Here is a 20,990-nt window from a genome sequence, read left to right as displayed (position 1 = left end):
CAGCACAGAGCCCGATGTGGGGCTCGAACTCACAGACCGCGAGATCATGACCTGAGCCAAAGTCGGACGCTCAACCGACTGAGCCACCCAGACGCCCCAATGTGACCTGCAGTTTAAAAAGAACTTTTAGAGCCATTTTTTATAATATTTATTGGAAGTCCACTAGAGCCTATAGAATATGCTGGGAAGGTATAAATATCAGGATTTTACAGATGAAAAGACCGAAACGCAAAGAGGGGAGAGAGAAGGCCTTAGCAAATGAAGGTGTGGAGACTCTAACTCAGAGCTCCCTACTTCCGCCTCCTCTCCACACCCCATGCCTCTTCCAACAAACTCTGACTCTGGGCTGCCTACTTCTGAGACTCAACTTCTCATACTTCTCTCTGAGTTGCAGCTGACAGTCTTAACATTCTAAAGACTCCCCCATCTGCTGGATGAGAATTAACTCTAGCACCGGCTCCTGGGAGGCAGAAGGCTTGGGTGACAGCAAACTCAGCACTCCCTAATATGCAAAATGACATTTTGGCCTTAGGCACTTAGTAAGTTACACAGTCCTTCCTCCTCAAGAGTAAAAGTTTCCAGGCACTAGAGTGTAGCATTAAAAAAAAGCCAAACTGAATTAGGGACTGACCCACCACTTTATTAGCCTCCCAACATGCACACATACACAGAGACATTCAAGTCTCATGCACTGTGATTTCACTTTCCCTCACCCTCTTCTTGAACTCAAAAGAACTCATTGTGCAATTCTATGAAATTGCATTTTGGAATTGGACAGAGACTCGTGCCAGCTGCCCGTTGTGGCACTTGGGAAATTATAATCTGCATCACTTTTTGTGGGGCAGAGGGCAGACATTATACTTGCAAAATGCATTCCATTATTTATTTTTCACATTAGTAAAACTGCTGTGTGCATAGTGTTAGAACAAAACACAAACTTTGTAAAATACATTCTACATCTTAGTCGTCGAGAAATGTTAACTTTAAACAGACTGCAGTCACTTGATCATTTATTCTGGACTCATTTCTCACTTTGAGTTGCACACTTCAGGAGGAAATTTAAATAATATCTCATGGAGAATAAGGCAGTCAGTAAAACTGGTTCTGGACACAATATCCTCTTTATTTGGAGTCTCTCTAACAGGCTAAAACCAAAAAACCTTATAGTTTATTTCTGGAGAGTAAGTTGGGCAAAAGGCTTGCTGGAAGAACAACTCGAAAAACTGTGGATGTTTCCTTGGCATCGGGGAACATTACCTGCAGATGATCAGACCTCAGAACTGTGTCAAAGAGTAGCCTTTTTTTTTTTTTTTTTTTTGCCGCACCAGGAAGAAAAATAGATTTGTCCAGACAAGTTTTGGCTGCCAGGTAGAATGTTTTCAAGAGGTTTTGATATACGGTTTCTCTCAAATTGTTTAATCTGAATTTGTATGTCTTTTGTTGATCTAAAATGAAATAGAGTAACACTGAGTCAGACAGTAATATACCACCTAAGTAATGTGCTTTTCTTGGTGCATAGTAAGAAACATACATTGGTGATTTGTCTCATTACTGATGACTCATTTTAATCTCTTGGTTAAGATACTTTCTGCCAGATTTCTTGAGGATTAGGTAAATAGGTGTATTATACTTCATAATAACTATCTAATAGGGAGATTCTTTAAGACTATGTGAATATTTCTATTTGCCATCAAGTTTTCACCCACCATATTTAGCACCCTTCAAGGATTCTTAGATACATAATTATTTCTATAATTATTGCAAATAGATTTTTCTGATTCCATCATTCCCTCTGGATTTATTGATTGGCAATAAATCAACTGTAGAACAGAGTATTTCCTTCTTCCCCATTTATTTATTCCTTTAGGCCAGGATGAGCTTGTGGATTACTATTTTACTCAAAGCATTATAAAACATTACGTCATCATTTCATGCTCAAATGTTCCCAGACATAAGAACTCCTTTAAGCTAGTTCCTGGGTTCTTTTGGCATGCACCCATCACTCTTTGAGCACTTTCTTATTTTCTGGTGCAAGATGATGCTCCAGGTTCTTCTTGTATTCTCCCTGCTCAGTCTCGGAATTAATAATTTCTCCAAGGAGCTTTGATTTCTTTTAGTGAAGAAGAGAATTTAGAAACCAAGATCTGAGCACTAAGTGTGTTCATTGCTTCTAGGGTATCATTGCTTCTAGGCTCTATCAGCAGAGTTAGAAACTATGTATTCATACACACACACACACACAAACACAGAGAGCTGTATCTGTTTCTCCCACTCTCTCTGTATATTAAGTACCATGGATTCATTCTCATACTTCCAATTCTAGTCCAATACTACAGGGTTGATTCTTGCCTTCCCCTTCTCCATGATTCTCAGTGTATTTATTAGCTCAGTTAATCTAGTATATAACCAAACTCCCAGTTTCTTCGCCCTAGTAAAGACGAAGTGGGGGAAAGAAAAGAAAGAAAAGGCCAGCATGGTCCCAGACATGCCAGCCCCAATTTCCTGGTTTATCAGCCCAAAAGTGATACTTCTCTCCCCTAAGTTGTAGACCCACATTTTGAGTTTACAGGTTCCACAGGACATCACCTTAATTGTACTGCTGACATTTGGTTGAAAACATAACTAGTTGTCTTTTTGCCAAATCCACATTTTTCCTCTGATATCTTCATTTAAGTCAGTGGCAGCACTCAGGCTAAAAATTTCAGCGGTCTTTGAAACTTTCATTTCATAATTCCACACACACAAGCTATTTCATGTGCCATGACCTTTAATTCATCTGTGTATTCCCAACACCTAGTGTCTATTACCTACTTGTGACTATATTACATGAGGTGAACATTCATTTGGGGGATAGGGTCAAATCTGATAGCTGCTAACTAAATGACTTCCCAATCTACACCTTTTCCATCCACTTGCTAATTCATAGAGTTTCCACCTCCTCACTGTCTTTCCTCTCTCTAAATAATTCTTTATATTGTAAGTATCCTAAAATTGATGTCATCTTGCTCAAAAAGCCTTCAACATCTCCTCACTGCTTTTGGAATCAAATCAAACTATCTGGGAATAATAATACTCTCCACACTCAGGCTCTAACTTACCTCTTCCACTTCATCTCCCATTTATCTTCTTTCCCCCTCATGCTTGTCACATGAGCATATTTGCTATTCTTGAAAATCAGCACTTTTCATGATTTTTACTCATGATGTAATGCTTTGCTTCCTTTTTCATTTTATTTTTTATTTTTGAGAGAGACAGAGAGAGAGAGAGAGAGAGAGAGAGAGAGGGCAAGAGCGCAAATGGGGGAGGGGCAGAGAGAGAGGAGGACAGAGGATCTGAAGCAGGTTCTGTGCTGACAGCAGAGAGCCCCATGTGGGGCTCGAACTCATGAAATGTTAGATCATGACCCAAGCCAAAGCGGATGCTCAACTGACTGAGCCACCCAGGTGCCCTTCTGCTTCCTTTTTTGTCCATATTAATATTTTACTTGTCTTTCAAACCAAATATAAAGGTCATTTCTATCATGAGCTTCTCTTATTGTCAAGTACCCCCTTTTCTTATTCCTATGCACTACTGTGCTAAATTCTGCTCTGTATTACAGCTAATTTCACACATCTATCTCTCCAACAAGATTAGATACTACCCTTAAGACCAAAAAAACCAATCTTATTTATCTTTAAATCCCAAGAAATTGGCATAATGCACTACCCTCAATAGATGCTCAAAAAAGCATCATCAAATCATTTCCAAGTTTTGCTGATCAATTGGCAATGAAGAATTTCACTGTTCCACCTCACCTTCTAGTTAAGTCCTTAATGTTTATAAACCTGATTTCCCACTGACTGGCCACTCTAATGAAACTTCCGATTGGTGATAATAAATCCAAGCAGGTACAGCTTTACATGCAAAAGCATGCAGGCAGGGACTAGATGGCTAATCTGTGTGTTGGTAAAAGCTGGCTAAAGCGGATGTTGCATTAAAGCAGGGCTTGGGGGAGCCACAATCCCTGGCATCAGTGTAGCACTGCCTTACTGCAGTGTGATTCTTAACATGCATATACTCTCCTGTGCTGTACATTTCTGGGTAAGCCAAACCTAGGATAGTGGCTGGAGGAAAGATTCCCCCTCCCCCTCCAAGAAATGCAGGTGCTCAAGAAAAGGGAAGGAGGAATTCAACCTACTAATCACAGACTCTTTAGGTTTCTTCACTTTCAAAACACTGATTAATTCACACTGTGGCTTTTCCTCCCATTCCTTAGAGAATTAACCAGGCTACTCCATGCATGGACAGCAATAGCTCCTTGCTTGATCCCTCTCTAACAATAGCTCATATATTGAAAGCCAACGTGTATGCCAAGGCAAACCCTGTACTGTTTGAATCTTCCTATTTGATGAGGCAATCTAAGCCTCTCATCCTAGAAATGGACATCTGGGCCTCAACTCCTTCAGTAACTTTTTCTTGGCAGCTCAGATCCAATCCCCAGATAGATGCTTTGTGTGTCTGCCCCTACATACCTTGATAAGTTTAGACATTAGCCAAGGTAACATGGTGAGAATGGATCAATGAGATACATCTCCTTTATTTCTACATACATCTCAGTGAGAAACTCAATAAATCTTGATATCAAATACTTTTTTATGCTTGCTTTTTTTTTTAAATGCAGTGTGCCTTATTTTAACGAGAGAGAGTATAAGCAGGGGAGGAACATGGAGAGGGAGGACCCAAAGCAGGCTCTGTGCTGAAAACACAGTTGATATCAAATACTTATACGGTTTGATTAAAAAGGTACCATGTACCTGTAACACATAACAAACATCTTAGTATGCGAATTAGTGAGACACTTCGGATTTAGTGTGTTCATAATAAAATACTAAAGTGTTATTTCCCTTCTCTACCCTAAACCCATGCCTCCTTGTAATATGTCTAAAATGTTTACAATGTCCAAAGCCATAATCCAGGGAGAAATGGAAAGGAACAGGTTAACTTCCTTTGCAGGTGCAAAAGAAGATCCAACTAATGAAACTATTTCCAAGTTTTGGTGATCATTTGGCAATGAAGAGTTTCATTGTTTCCATCTCACCTTCTACTATTCCTTAATGTTTATTTATTTACTTGGTCAAGTGATACTTTAATAGGCTATAAATAAAAATCCTGTCTTTGGAGAGTATCAAGAGTCACAAGTGGGCTAGAGCAGAGAGCAGAGGCAGAGTCTAGAGGCCAGGAAGAATCAACAGGCTGTGAAGAATCCTTGAGGTTGGTTATATTTAAATGGCTTCATCCTGCAGGGACCCCTGAAAAGCCACAGACACATCTCCTGGGGAAATTCCTTGGGCTCCTCCACACTGCCATCATGGCTCTCCACGTCCAGGTGTGTGTCCAGCAGCACACACAGGCACTGCAGCTGGTTGGTCAAGAGATGATGGCTGGACTGAGGGACATAGCTCCTATAGCACACGATGACCTCATTCTCCATGCTCTGAATGTTGTCATCATTGCTACTGTTTTTCTCCCCTTTCCAGTTCAGACAGAGCTGGAAAATGGTTGGGATGGAAGAGTAGCTGGGGTTCAGCACCACGGAAGCCTGGAGTTTGGCTGTGCCCTTTCCATGAGTGCCAGGAGTAGAGATTGGTGTCCTCAGCTAGTCCCATCTCCACAATGTCCTTGGTGAAATGTAGCTGCAAGTAATCCTCATGGGCAATCGTGACCCACTTCACCAGGCAGGAGACAACCTTTGCAGGGAAGAGGTACTGTCAACCACTGGTAACTGGTTCAATGCCATGTTCCAAGGATGCAAACTTTGGAGGGCCAGGTGGGACTGCACCCTAGTCTTCAGCAGTTTCATGGTGGTCCCCATGTGGCCAGCGCTCGGCAAGTGTTCAGCAATCACCGTGTGCTGAGGCTATTCTTTGTGGGAAGAGGAGGTCACCTAGCTTCTGTACCCAGAAATATGGGTTAAGCACATAGTCTCTCAAACTCAGGATGCCACTGAAACTGATACTGAATGGCTGGATTCAGAGTCTTCTTTCTGTGATCTCCTGGATACAAACAGCTCAGGACTGAGTGAGGAGACAGAAAGTCACCTGCACTGATGGGGTGATCAGCTCCGTGGTGGTCATCACTTTGGCTTTAATCGTCATGGTGTTGAGGTTCATGAGGTAGTAGAAAGTCAGGTGAAGCACACTGTCATCTTTGCACTTCAGGTCCAGCATGACAGGCAGCAGGTGCCTCTTCAGCATCTCCATGCACTTGTCATCAAACTGAACTTCCAGTGAGGGCCACTGGCGTTTTGTGGTCTGTTCCTCCTCAGCATCAGAGTCACTCTCATCATCTTAGGAGTCTTCAGGAGGCTTAAACAGAGCCCTGGCTTTGTCCACACTGCCTTCAATCGCCACAATGTCTTATGACAGGCCCGCCTACATGCAGCGGCCTGGACAAAGAGGATATAGAGGGGAGATGGCAGGTGTTTAGCTGTCTCATATTGCTTGTGAGCCTGGTCAAACAGTATGAATAGGTACTCTTACACTGGGAGGGAAGCCTGCGTGATGCTACTGAGGCAAGCCTGGAGGCTGCTGAGGTACCCTTCTTTACCTCAGTCTCCTTGAAGATCTCCTCCTTGCTGGACAGGCACTCTACGTACTTCTCTGTCAGCCTTTTCTTCTGCTGCAGCTCCCAGTCCAGACATGCAAGGGTTTGCTGGTGAGGGTCTCCTATGGTGACTTCAGCCTTGCTAATATCTGGAGGAGCCTCCGTATAAAACTCTTCTAAACTGACCAGATCAATTTCTTCAATGCTTCGACTTAAACTCCAGACATTTGGTGATTTCTTTCTGCAGGTGTATCACCTCATACAACAGGTTCTGGAGCTGCACGTGACAGGCATCTACTTTCTACTTGGCCTCATGGGTCTGATCTCTTGCCTTCTTCAATCTGATATGGGCTGATCGATTAAGCTTCTTCAGAGTCATGAAATGCACACAGCTCTGGATCGTCTCATCTTCCATCTCAGTCTTTTTCTCATCTTCTTCAGCTCCTGGATCTCAGCCATGAGCCTCCACAACTCCTGTGTGTACTTGCACAGCTCAGTCTCTGCCAGGGTCCCACAGGTCTGCCTCAGCCTCCTTGCTCTAGTATTTACCTTCCTGTTCTTTGTCAGAATGGTTATGCTTCCTTTCAGATGGAGCTCCATCACTTTGGATCACTTTGGGCTTGTTTTTTGCTTGATTCTGATGACATGGTTGTTTGGCAATGTCAGGAGGAGATAGCAGAGACCGCATGCAACCTCAAAACTGTCCAGCAACTTATTCCTTAATGTTTATACACTTGATTTCCATACTAGCCACTTTAATGAAACTTCTCCTTTTACTGAAGTTATATGGTTTTCTCTGGAGCTCCTTTCACGATCCTCCTCTCGTGATGCTCATTTCTGCTATGTTACCTTATCTATTTCTCTCAGTCACCACAGACATACCGATTCCCAAATCCGTACTAATGAGATCAGGCTCCTGAGTTCAAAACTCAAATTATCAACCCTCTTTGATGTCAACTACCTCTATTAGATTCAACATACTGGTAATAAGATACTAAACAGTGTCCTTTCTTTTTTCTCCACCTCAAACCGAATTCTTCTTCTGCATCCCTAAAATGTTCATGACATTTGAGATAGTTAAAAACATGCTCACAAATTTTTTCCATAGTCCTCCTTTCAAGAGGTGGAGCTTGAGTGTGCACTTAATGACTTGTATCTCATGAGGAGAATATGCCAGATGTGACAGTATTTGACTTCTAAGACAAAAAGACATTGGGTGCCCTCTTTGCTCTTTCTCTTGGATAGCTCACTCTGGGGTAAGTCACCTGCTGTCATGAGGATAGTCCAGGAGACCTATGAAGAGGTACAAGCAGTGGGGATAAGGCTTCCTGACGACAAATAGTGGAACACGGGCTTCACCTTTTTGAAAGTAGATGCTCCAGCCCCAGTCAAACCTTGAGATCACTGCAGCCCCAGCCAACAGCCAGACTACAACTTTATGAAAGACCTGGAGCCAGAGACACCCAGCTAAGTTGCATCTCCTGACCCACAGAAACTCTAATACATGTTTGTTGTTCTAACTAAATTTGGGGTAGTTTATTTTGCAGCAATATATAACCCATACTGCATCCAAACCCAGAATCCAAGGAATAATGAAAGGAAACGAACATTTTAACTCCTATCCACATTGCCACTCCTATCCACACTTGTCCTCCTCCCTCTCAATGAGTAACATCACAATTTACCCAGTATCCCAAATGAGAAATTGGGATTTCTCTGGAAACCATATTTGACTTTTCCTACCAACTGCTTCACTAAGTTACCATTTTATTTTCCTGTCACTTGAGCCAGCCCTACTCTTATTGCTTTAATTCAGGGCCTTTACCATTTTTCAATTATTGTAACACAGCTTTTCAACTTTTCTCTTTCCCTACAGTCTTTCCCACCTCTATTTCATTCTCTAGACTGATGCCATCAAGCTTTTTCAAAAGACTACCTGCTCATGTTGTCTTTATTTAAATTTACTACTAGTTCCCAAATGGCACAACATTCAAATGTCATGGAATGGCATGTCTGTCCCTGGCCAACAGCTTTTTCTCTCAAATCCCAAGTTCAGAGCCTACACTCTGGCCATCTTTCACCTTTGCATATGCTTTTTTCTTTTTATGTGGAAGATCTTTCCTTCTTTCCTTATAACCCTTTCTCACTTCGAAAAGACTCACCTCAGGCTCCATCTCAGACAACTTGCCTTAATTATCAGGTTCAGGTTATATGGCTTTTTTTATATTACTTTATCAGAGCACTTACCACATAGTTTAGTATTATGTCCTCCACCAGAATGTGAGCTCCTGGAAAAAATAAAATCTGTCCTTGATACCTAGACCTTCATTTAGGCATCCATCCAACTTCTATCTATTAAGCTGAAACTATAAGACAGAATACCAGGTTAGGTGTTTGTGACATAGTATGAACAAAACAAGTATGCTTCTATTCTTACACAGCTTGTAGTCTATTCAAGAAGAAAGACAGTAAGTCAAATAAACAAATACTATGGTATGTGAAAAAAGAATATGAGAGTAACAAGGAGGACCTACTTAAGACTGTGTGACACACAAATACACTCAGACATTTCCTGAACTAAATGTTTTCCAAGAGGTATGTATAAATTATACCTTCACCATGGGTGTAAGGAAACCAGGTCCATCGCATTCTTTCCAACACTGACTCTGCTTGACCCAGGGTTGCCAGAAACCTTCAATTTGTAAAAAAGAGAAAAAAAAAGTACTACCTGCAAAGTGCAACAAAGAAAAGTGCAATAAAAGGAGGTATGGTTGTACTAAAAATCAAGGAAAAAGCACAAACAGGATCAAATACATGCTATAAGAGACTTGATTAAGCACAAATGAAAACCTAAGGCTGGATTTATATATTTATCAGGGTTACTCAAATTTATGGCTAAGATAATTTCAAAATAATCACTTATAGGACCACCCGTTTTACTAAGTAAAAAATAATATTAAAAATTGAAAGCCAAGTCTTTCTGGTATTTAGAAGTCTGAAGAAATCATCGTCTAGTTTTTTTTAAAAGCGCAAATTCCAAGGGAATCCCTGCCTCTCCCTTAGTTCACTGCCAAATGATTCACAACTAAAATATGTCTGGGATATGGAAGCATGTGACAAAGTTGAAAAAAAAAAAAGCTCAAGTCCATTAAAAAAAAGCTCAATGTTTTAAAAAGGGAATGGCAGGGGGTACGTAGGGGGCTCAGTCTGTTAAGCACCTGGCTTCAGCTCAGGTTATGATCTTGTGATAACTCCACATCGGGCTCTCGGCTGTTAGTGTGGAAGGAGCCCGCTTTGAAATCTCTGCCCCTTCCCCGTGCTCTTTCTCTCTCAAAAATAAATAAACATTAAAAAAAAAAGGGGGAATGGTAGGATGAGGAAGTTACATATTAAAATACATAAAACAATTTTACTAATAATTACTCATTAAAAAATATTTTATAACCGATTATAAAAATCAAAACAAAACTTGGTAGTTGAGAATAAAAATATTCAACTGTTACTTATAATAGTTAAGAAGATTTCTCGAACTAGTTCTTCTACTAGTTCTTTTACTAGTTCTTTTACTAGCATAAAACACATTTAAAAATTCCAAAAACAAAGCAGATATAACTTTGGATTACAAAACATGTATTTTTACAAACAGTGCACATATTTTTGAAACTTTCACTGCACATTAAAGAACAAGATACAAAAATTAAATAAGTCCATTCCTTAAGTCCAAATTGGCTACAGTAACATCAGCTGATGATGAGCTTTCCCAAATTCATCTCCTGTGGTCTTAGGAAATTTAATCAGTACAGATAAGAAAAAAATAGCTTATGATGTATCACATATTAGCCTTATCAGTTGAAATAATGAGATTTTTCTGGAAAACATGATCATCTCTGCTTTCAGTAACATATTTTAACACTCAGCTGAAATTTGTGCCAAGAGATAGAGGTATTCATCACCAAACCTATAACGCCACAGAAGGTTTGTTTTATTTATTTTTTATTTTTTTATTTTTTATTTTTTGAAGGTTTTTTTTTTAAAAAAACTGATGGTTGACCAACAAGAAAACTGTTAACTTGTGACTTTTCAGAGGCATGGAGTTATTTATTTTTAATTTTTGGCTTCTGCAATAAAATTGCATCAAGTTTTTAAAGATATTAACTTTATTAACTTACAACAATCATTTTAAAATAGTATATAAAAACTGTCACAATGCATCAGAAGCAATGTTTAAGTTGCTCAAAATTATTTCTGACAGTGCCAAGATTCAGCTTTTTGAGCCAATCTCAACAGATTGGTGATATAATTCAAATTGTTAACATAACACACAATGATAAATATTGCTCTTAAAAAAAGCAAATGATTTTCCTATTTACAGTTTTTGGAAAAGGTGTACTATAAAAATATTTTTCTCCTCTATATGTTTCCCTGCCATGATAATGTTAAAACATATCTAGATTCTCTTCAAACATCAAGTGGTAAAAGTATAACATTCCATTTTAGCTGAAACATTCCTTTACATAGCCAACATATTTTTTCAAGGCACTCTAAGAACTCTCAAGGACACTGAAAGAAAAATGTTCATCTTGTCCAGTGATATTCTGGGTATATTTCCCCCTCCAACTTTTCTAAATTGAACATTGTTAAAACCAGTTTTTCTTCATTTTCCATGGCAGAGTCCTTAAGTTATTTTTCTTTTATTTGGAGCTTCTCCTTCATTTTCAACTTGCTGAGCAGGCAGACTTTTGGTTTCCATGGAAACTGGATTCCTGCGGCTGCGTGTAGGCATTCTTGTTCCACCAACCTAAGAGAGGAAGCAAATAGTTTAATATGTTTACAACATATTTATATACAGTGAACTCCATATTATTTATATATGTACTAATTACCTTGCAAATAGTCCTTTATATATTTTTAATCTCCAGCCACCTGGCTGCTTCTAAACAAACTTTAATTTGACACAGTGTAAAGTACTAAACTTTCAAATGCAATCACAGAAGGAATAGATCAGGGTAGGTGGAGAGAAGTGAAGGGAGAAACTACTCTGTGTTAAACCTGGAAGAGGCTGAAATGTTAAATTAGAAAATGATAGGATGACAGGCTTTTTGAGCAACGTGTTTGCAATAAAGACTGAAGGACAGAAGAAAGGTAGAAATGAAAAAACGATAGGAGAGAAAGGAAATACAAGAAAAAGGTCAGAGGTGGTTAAGAGGGAGAAAAATTGTAAAATGGAGAAAGAGACAAAGAGTAAGAAAAATAGCCAAGTCTGCAGAGAAAACGAGGGAAAATAAATGTGGGGAAAAAAAGGAAGGCAAAAAAAGAACCCAAGTAAAAAGGAAAACTTGAGAAGCTGAAAGAGAAGATTCTTGCAAGAAAGAAAAATGGGAAGAAAAAATTGGAAGGAGGCTACAGAGGAAAAAAGGAAGAAGGGAAGTGGGAGGAAGAAAGTTTGGTGGGAGGCTGGTGCTACCTTAATATCTACTCCTCTTCAGCAAAAGTAGCTGCCCACCCTCACTTTCTAGTCCACACAGCCTACACAAGAGAGAAGACACAATTCTTAGGACACAATCCCTTGCTAACTGTAGTCCTGCTGAAGATGAGATCTGGAAATTCTGTCATCTCCTTAGACACTAAGAGAACATAGTTTTGACAAGTGGTAATGGAGAAACTCAGGCCTTGCAGAGAAGGGCCAAGGCCATACAGCCTAAAACCATCTCCCCAGGACCTGTCCATTTCTGCTTCTATTTTCCCTGGCCACCTTGCACCCTTTGTATCTTCGCATCTTGTCCAGTGAATTCCAGACCTGGTGGTGATGGGTAATATTGTTACTCCAAGCACACTCATATTCCTAAATATGAGACATATTATTAGCATTGCTCTAAGGGGCTACTGGCTCACTCAGGATGCACCAGACTCCAGCTTCCCTAACCTAGTATGTTATCTCTTCAGGGGTATTTTTTAGTTTACCATCAGATGACCAGAAAGGACAAACTCCAGTTGGGATTTGAGTCTGCCAGTGTCTGTCCGAATCTGATGAACTTTTCAAATGCACTGATTAGAAAAGGGCTGTGATTTTCAGATTATCTATACCACTCCCTACTCAGCTGATATTTACTATAAGAGTATAGTGATGACCCTAAATTGTATCTACTATATCGCTGAGGAAAGTAAGCATTGTGAAACTTCCATCGTGAGATTTTGTGTGTGTGTGTGTGTGTGTGTGTGTCTAATGCGTATCTGTTACCAAAGTTGTAGAAAGAGAAAAGGGATGGGCACAGAGCCTCTGCAAAAGTACTGGAAGTGGAAAAAGTCAGGAGTGGCATAGGAAGCAAGGGGAAGCGCTCCTCCATGAAGCAAGAGGCAGATATAGACTCCACTGTGGTATCTCTCAGGGTTAGTACTTAAGGCACTACACAAAGATGAGAACTGCAAGTGGACTAGGGACTAAAGGATTGTATCAGAGACAGGAATATTTGTTATATGAGTTTTTACACCATTAAATATGTGGATGATTTTTGTTTCATGTAGGGTGTTACATCCTTAGGTTTCCTGAAGCCTTAGTGTTTTCCTATTGCTGCTAAGGCTAGAAACCCTGTCTGCTTACCTTGACTTGGAGTCCCATTCCCATGGCCTGGTTAGGAGGAAGTAAGGGAGGAAGGTCAGGTAATTCCCACCAGACATAAAGCTAGATTGTAGCGAGATGTGTAAGAGATGACCAAAAACTTTCAAGGACTTGAAAACATATCAAACCAAGCATTAATTATCTAACTGGACCTAACAGCTGTGTCTCAGATAATCTCACTAAGGGTTTGTCCTTGGCACTGAATACATGAAGTGTCTTAAAAAATACAAACCAGCAACTGCTCGGTCATATACATATAAGTGAACTGTTTACTTTTGTATTTATATGGCCAAACCCTGAACATATGGAATCGTATTGAAGTATTAAACCAAAAAGGAATAAGTCACCCCCATACAGAATTGTATGTCACAGGTGAGACACTATAATCAGGACTTCCAAATGAAATGGAAATCTTTATCCTTGAAAGAACATAAATCTTTCAAAAGTAGTTTTCTTTTTTTTTTTTTTAATTTTTTTTTTTCCAACGTTTATTTATTTTTGGGACAGAGAGAGACAGAGCATGAACGGGGGAGGGGCAGAGAGAGAGGGAGACACAGAATTAGAAGCAGGCTCCAGGCTCTGAGCCATCAGCCCAGAGCCTGACGCGGGGCTTGAACTCACGGACTGCGAGATCGTGACCTGGCTGAAGTCGGACGCTTAACCGACTGCGCCACCCAGGCGCCCCTCAAAAGTAGTTTTCAATTAGATTTAAGTTAGTGAAGAAAATTTTGCCTTAGGAAGTTATAAAAATCACTAGTCAAATGAAATTTAAACTGGAAATAACAAACCAGAACTGTAGACAAAATGATTTAAAATGTTAACTTTATCCATTCTTTCACTTATAGCAACTAGTTAACCATATTTATATGTTTTCATGGCCAGAGTTAGCTAAGAATGAGCAAGGAGTTCTCATTTCTAAAAAGATCTTCCCATACAGTAACATTAGGGTAAAGAACTGAAAAATATAAACAACATCATTACTCTAAATTATAAAAAGATCCTCAATATTTGCATTCCAGCCATTTCTAAAAGGATTTGAAAACACAGATTAATATACCATGGGGGGGGGGGAAGAGAAGATATCCATAGAATATGTAACTGATAGCTGTTCCAGGACACATACTGGTAAGATTATGGAACTCAGACAGTAATTTTGACTCAAAGATTTTTGGCAGCAGGGAAGGAAAATACACTCAGTTTTTACTTCCTGAACATTCAGATCCACTTGTACAGAACAAAACTCTTCCTACAACTAAACCCAAACTGGAGTATCTTATATGATATAAAGAATGAGTGACATGATGAAGAGTTTCTCTAGCCATGGCTTTATAAAAGTTTCAGACAGGGAAAAGTCATTCAACTGGTATTTCCAGGAAGGATTCTACAAAGAGAGTAATGTTAATTATAACTCAATAAATATGGAGTTATACAATACTTTGTAAACACAATTTAGTCCTTAACAGTTCAGCGTACATTTAATAAGGTGCTGCATTCACTAATGGCTAACACTTGCTTTTCTATTTTTCTATACCCTACTTATCAATTTTTAATTGTACCACCGTAATTTTATCGTATATATTCTTCTGCAAATTGTCTCAAATATTTAATGATATCAAACAGTATAAATAAATAAAAATCAGAAAAAAATGTAACTTTGCTTTTCATAGGAACACAGGGATTTAACTAGGTGGATGCTCCCACTGGACAAGCTATTAGAATTTTCTTTAGTTGACTTATAAACCTTACAAAAATAGAAACTTCCACTGATAATAAATGGACTCAGTAAAGCATAAAACTTTATCTACTCTTTTGAAAATAGTTTTTAGAATGATATTGCGATTAATGTAGCAAATGTGGACAGGCTGTTAAAATACTGTACTGTCAATGAAACAGATAAACAACCTAATGGAACATTTAATTGCCAAAAAGATCTTACCTTTTGTTGTGGTGTGGGACCTAGTGATTTAGGTGGAAAAGTACAAGGTATTCTTCCATGATGGATATGATATGGTAGTAACAGACTGGGATCTAAAGGGACCCAGGGAACTGAGAGACTGGAAGGTACACCAGGAAGGCTGCAATGTGTTTTATGTAAATTGTAGGCTGTCCTAGTAACTTTTCCATCAGATGTCTTGTAGATCAGGAGTGAAGAATCTTCTGCTGCGTGAGACAACAAGTAGGAACCCTCCTGCAAGCTAAATCATACAAGGAAATACAACTCATTGGCTCATTGTGTCAATTTCAACAGCATTTTCTCAATCATGATCTATTAGTAAAATTGAAAACAATTATAGGAAGGGAATACCACCTCTAAAAACACTTCTATGACCAAATAACTTTTAGTAAGTCTTATTTTTGACTATTTTCATGATTTTTAGGCAATTATTTTTTTTTAATTACATTTCTTTATTTTTGAGAGGCAGAGACAGAGCGTGAGTGGGGGAGGGGCAGAGAGAGAGGGAGACACAGAACCTGAAGCAGGCTCCAGGCTCTGATCTATCAGCACAGAGCCCGACGCGGGACTCGAACTCATGGACTGCGAGATCATGACCTGAGCCGACGTTGGACTCTTAACCGACTAAGCCACCTTTAGGAAATTATTTTAATTCTTATTCCAAAGTTCAGGATATATAATTACTTTCTTTTTACTATTATCTCAATCAATTTTTAAGTGTTTGGTAATTTAATGGGAAACAGTCTAATTCTCTAATACATGGATAACATATAATGAAAACCATTTCAGGAGTGTACATACACAACAAACACAGAACCTGCTTTGTATCCAGTAATATAAAGATTAAGAGATATAGAAGTGAATATGATATAGTTTAAAAGAAAGTGGAAGGAAAAAAATGGAACAATCATAAAATATAAGGTGCTATTAGAAAAAAAATAACAGCAGCAGCTGATAGGTATGAATGTTTATCATGAGCTAACTATTATACTGCTTAAAAACCATTTTACTATTGAATTCTCAACAACAAATCTTTAAGGCATAATTTTAATTATTCACCCCATATTAGAGCTAAATAGAAATTAGAGACACTAAACAATCTGCCCAAAGTTCTGAGTGCAGGGCTTAGATATACACTCAGGGGGGTTGAACTCCATAGGCCATAACCTTAATTATGATTCTCTACCATTACAATAATCACTTCTATCAAACAACAAATCTACATTTTCCTTGTCTCCTTTGTCTCCTTAGAAAGCTTTAAGGAATTCAGTATATCAACATAAAGAGCCAAAAGGCTATGATTAACATCCTGTGCTTTCTTGGGATTTTATATTCCTCTAGCTCAAAGGTGCTAGAACATCAGCTATTTCCCATATCATTTAAAATAAGGATTAATCATACTTTAGTTAAATGCATCTGCCTACAAACCTGGTAAGTTATGTTCCATTAATTTCTTTTTAGAAATTAAAAAAAAATTTTTTAATGTTTACTTTTGACACAGAGTGCAAGCAGGGAAGGAGCAGAAAGAAACAGAGACACAGAATCGTTCTGAGCTGTCAGCACAGAGCCTGACGCAGGGCTCACATTCATGAGCCATGAGATCATGACCTGAGCTGATGTCAGATGCTTAACCGACTGAGCCACCCAGGTGCCCTGTTCCCATTAATGGGATACTTCAAGGAAGAGAGTCTTCAAAGTACCATACAGTGCAATGTACATGGATGGGTACTAACCATGGTAGGCAGAATAATGACCTCCCAAAGATGCCTATACCTTAAACCCTAGAGTCTGTGAATATATTACATTACCTGGCAAAGCAGAACTAAGATGGAATTAAAGTTCTAATCTGATTTTAAAATGGTAAGATTTTCCTGGATTATGTTAGTGGGCCCAATGTAATCAGAAGAGTCCTTCAATGTAGAATAGGGAGGCAGAAGGGACTCAGCGGGGAGATGTAACTATGAAGAAGTCAGAACAATGTGATGTGAAGTCTCAACCTGCCTTTGAAACTTTGAAAAAGGAAGAGGTCAACAAGGCAAGGAATACAGGTGGCCTCTAGAATTCACAAATGTCCAGGAAAGAGATCATACCCAGAGTCTACAGAAAAAAAAAAAAAAAAAAAAATCACTCTGGCTGACACCTTGATTTTAGCCCAGCAGACCTGTTAGACTTAACAGAATTGAAAGATAATAAATTTGTATTGTTTTACAATATGAATTTTGTGGGAATTTGCTATAGCTGCAGTAGAAAATGAATACACAAACTAAGATATCGATAATAAAATTTCAAAAAGCATCTGACAAATGTCATGTATAAGTACTGTGCTTCACATGAAGAACACAGTACACAAAATAAAATTTCTGCCACAGAATCACAGAACTGAACAGGACCTATGAAATTAATAAACTCAACACCATCATTTTATAAATAAGGAAACTAACATAATAAGTTGCATAATAAGTAGAAGACTCAGAAGTTTGAGATTTTTTCACTTTTAGTTCAGACTCTTGAATTGTTTTTTAGTTTATCTTTAGTAAGGGCATAACAGGAATGCAAAGGTTCACATAATGAAACAGTCTGATAAAAATACTCAGGTGGGGAATCTATATTCAAGATTTCTCTGGACTTACTGAGTTTTGAACACCAGCTCTATGTTGCTTCCTTATCCTGAATATATAAACAATATAGCTAGGCTACGCTCCTTAATGGCCCCCAGAATATCCACATCTTAATCTCCAGAACTTTGGAATGTTACCTTCAATGGCTTTCCAAATGTGGTTAAGGTGCAATGTGACAAAGGAAGCAGAAATTTGAATGATGCACTTTGAAGATGGAGAAAGAGGCCACAAATCAAGGAATATGACTATGACCTTAGAACCTCCAAAAAGAATCAGTTCTGCTGACATGAGTTTAGACCAGTGAAAATGATTTTGGATTTGTGACCTCCAAAACTGTAGAAGAGTAAGTCTGCGCTGTTTTAAACCAGTAACTTTGTGGTAATTTGTTACAGTGACAATAGGAAACCAATACAACAGAGCCTTACAGAAAAATGTTTATTTACTAGTAAGCTGGGTACTATTATATTATCCTTTTATTTATATTTTCACAATTTAAATCTTGACAAAATAGAATAAATGTTGCATTTCTGGTTTTTTTTTTTTATCTACCCCTAATAGAATATATTCCAAGTTTCTATGAATTTTCACCCAAGAAAATCATACATATCAACGCAAAATGTCCAAAAAATACTTACCTACTCAATTTCTTTAGAATGTGTTGGAGGATGTTAAATAAACTTGAAATCCTATTAAACAGAGGAAATTCATGTAAAGTTAAATGTTAAAAAAAAAAGGTATTCTTAACAATTGTGGCTTCTCAGAAAGAGAAATACCCTCATTAACAAAGCAAAAAAAAAAAAAAACCATAAAATAATAGAAAATAGAGAATGCCAAAAATATGATTAAATTAAAAGACTTGGGGCGCCTGGGTGGCTCAGTCGGTTAAGCGTCCGACTTCAGCTCAGGTCACGATCTCGTGGTCCATGAGTTCGAGCCCTGCGTCGGGCTCTGGGCTGATGGCTCAGAGCCTGGAGCCTGCTTCCGATTCTGTGTCTCCCTCTCTCTCTGCCCCTTCCCCGTTCATGCTCTGTCTCTCTCTCTCTCTGTCTCAAAAATTAATAAACGTTAAAAAAAAAATTTTAAAAGACTTAAAAATTTACTTAATTTTTGCCATTTCCTGATTTCTCTTCACAATCATAAAGTATTTGACCTGTGTGAATCAGATGTAAAGAGATCACAATTTTATATTCAAATTATAAACTTTAAAAATATTCAGAAGTCTTCAGCAGAACTAATCTGCAAAGAGCTTGCCTTTTAGAGAAGGTGGTGAATTAGCTTCCAAAGTAACTGAGAGGTATTTTAAATGTGTGATGCCAGAGAAGCCACTGAGTGGCGACAGGATAGTTAAAAGGAAATGAAATATATTTCTTTTGTATCTTTTCTAGACCTAAATTCATTCCTCAACTATTTATTTAAAAATAGGTTTCATTGGGAATGGTGGGGCAGGCAGGGAGCAATGCATGGAAAACATTTTTTATTCATGTAAAGAAAAAAAATTACCCCTCAAAAGAGGTAGTCCTTATAATAGAAGTGGACATTTTTGAGAACAAGCAGAGAATTCAAGACTGAATCTGAAATCCTTCAAAAATTGTGTCAAGCCCCAAAGCTGGAACTCTGCAACCAGTATGAGTCAGGACAGTGCTCATCCTACCGGTGAATCAAACATCTTCACTACCAAGGTTATCACTCTAGCTTGGCTGTGTGCTCTGGAGCAAATCACTCTAAGGCCCAGCTTCCCAACATGTAAAATGGGGATAATACTACCACCAGTCTTTTCTCGAAAGCTGTGACATACAAATTAGATAACGTTCGTAAGTTATGTTCCTTTGCATTTTGGTACGTGGAGTCCTGAGCACAATAAACTCATTTCAATCTGATGTACAGTCATCCGTGGCACAGGGGAAACTTTTAGAAGTCAGGAGGTGTAAATAGAAAGCTTGGAGCTACGAGTCTAGGGCTGTACTGTTCTTTCCCATCCCTAAAAAGGAGTGACGTGTGCTCTCATGCACTTCCCAGATGCTGGGCTACTACTCTCCCTCTAGCCTTCTCTGTCTGAAGTAGAAAGACTGGAACCACTGGTATTCTATTTAACTGGAAAATGCAGATGATTAATACAGATGGATCACAAACTGGGTCAGGGGAAGCCTCAATGTATAAAAGGTATAAAAGTCTTGAAAATAAATGATTTAAATTTAACCAATATTTAGAGAGAAATGAAAATTAGTGATCATATTAACAAGTTTTTAAAATCCCACCACAAAGCAAACTTTCTTACTTGAGTGCTGAGAGTTTTTCTTTTAATTCTTCTGAGGTAATTTCTTCTAGCAGAAAAAGCTTTGAAGTAAATGCATCAATATGTCCTAAAATAAAATATCAAACTTAAAAAGAACAATTGCAGTACTGAAAAACAAAAAAAAGTTATACAGTCTCCTTAAAGATGTTTTTACAAAAACTTTTTTTTACAAAAATGTAACACCTGCAAAGGAACTTTACGTTCTAAAAGAGAATTATACATTTTATTAAGTTTATTTAGTAAAGCTGCATTTTAAAATGACACTAAAGTCAGATTATAAAAGACATACATATTAATTCTAAAATATTTGCTGAATATAGAAAAGTTTACACATATGCACAGCAAAAACTAACCTCTAAGTCCCAAATTTAAGAGTAACAACTGATAAGGGGCCTGGGTGACTCAGTTGGTTAAGCGTCTGACTCTTGTTTTCATATCAGGTCATGATCTCACGGTTCATTAGATCAGGCCCCATGTCAGTTTCTGTGCTGACAGTGTTGAGCCTGCTTGGGATTCTCTGTCTCCTTCTGTCTCTGCCCCTCCCCTGCTCGTGCACACCCTCTTTTTCTCTCAAAATAAATAAAATTTAAAAAAAAACCTAACTTACAATATTGGTGTTTCTATTTCCTATTAACGTTGCATTTTCATAGAGATTAAATTTTTAGAGAAATATGTATCTATTATCAAAGTAAGCGGATAGTCAGATTTATAGTTTGGGTATGTTCTCCACATCTCTAACACACACTTGGTTGTTAAGATAAGAATTAGATTATAAAAATCCAGCTTAATTATTCACAAAAGCCAACATATGGAAACAACCTAAGCATACATCAACGGATGAATGGATAAAAATGTGGTATACATAAAACATGGAATATTAGCCATGAGAAAGAAGGAAATTCTGTTTACAACAATATAGATAGACTT

General features: G+C 38.3%; 1 protein-coding gene and 1 pseudogene across 7 annotated transcripts in view; both read right to left on the bottom strand.

Annotated features, from left to right (window-relative positions):
* Window positions 1-3,451: 3,451 nt before the first annotated feature.
* Window positions 3,452-9,791, bottom strand: LOC122468567 (annotated as a pseudogene).
* Window positions 9,792-10,191: 400 nt separating this feature from the next.
* The window catches only part of ICE2 (interactor of little elongation complex ELL subunit 2), a 64,306-nt gene continuing 53,507 nt past the window's right edge, over window positions 10,192-20,990 (bottom strand). For all 7 annotated transcript variants that reach the window (XM_043555284.1, XM_043555287.1, XM_043555283.1 and 4 more), the window contains 4 exons: window positions 20,046-20,130; window positions 18,406-18,456; window positions 15,135-15,393; window positions 10,192-11,380 (listed from right to left, as the gene is read on the bottom strand). In XM_043555284.1, the coding sequence (XP_043411219.1) occupies window positions 11,258-11,380; window positions 15,135-15,393; window positions 18,406-18,456; window positions 20,046-20,130 (518 nt within the window). In that variant the 3' untranslated portion in view covers window positions 10,192-11,257. The remainder of the gene's footprint in view (window positions 11,381-15,134; window positions 15,394-18,405; window positions 18,457-20,045; window positions 20,131-20,990) is intronic.

The sequence above is a fragment of the Prionailurus bengalensis genome, chromosome B3, assembly GCF_016509475.1.
Source record: "Prionailurus bengalensis isolate Pbe53 chromosome B3, Fcat_Pben_1.1_paternal_pri, whole genome shotgun sequence".
Taxonomy (NCBI): Eukaryota; Metazoa; Chordata; class Mammalia; order Carnivora; family Felidae; genus Prionailurus; species Prionailurus bengalensis.
Note: the sequence above shows the minus strand (reverse complement) of the source record. Positions and strands in the feature narration are given on the sequence as shown.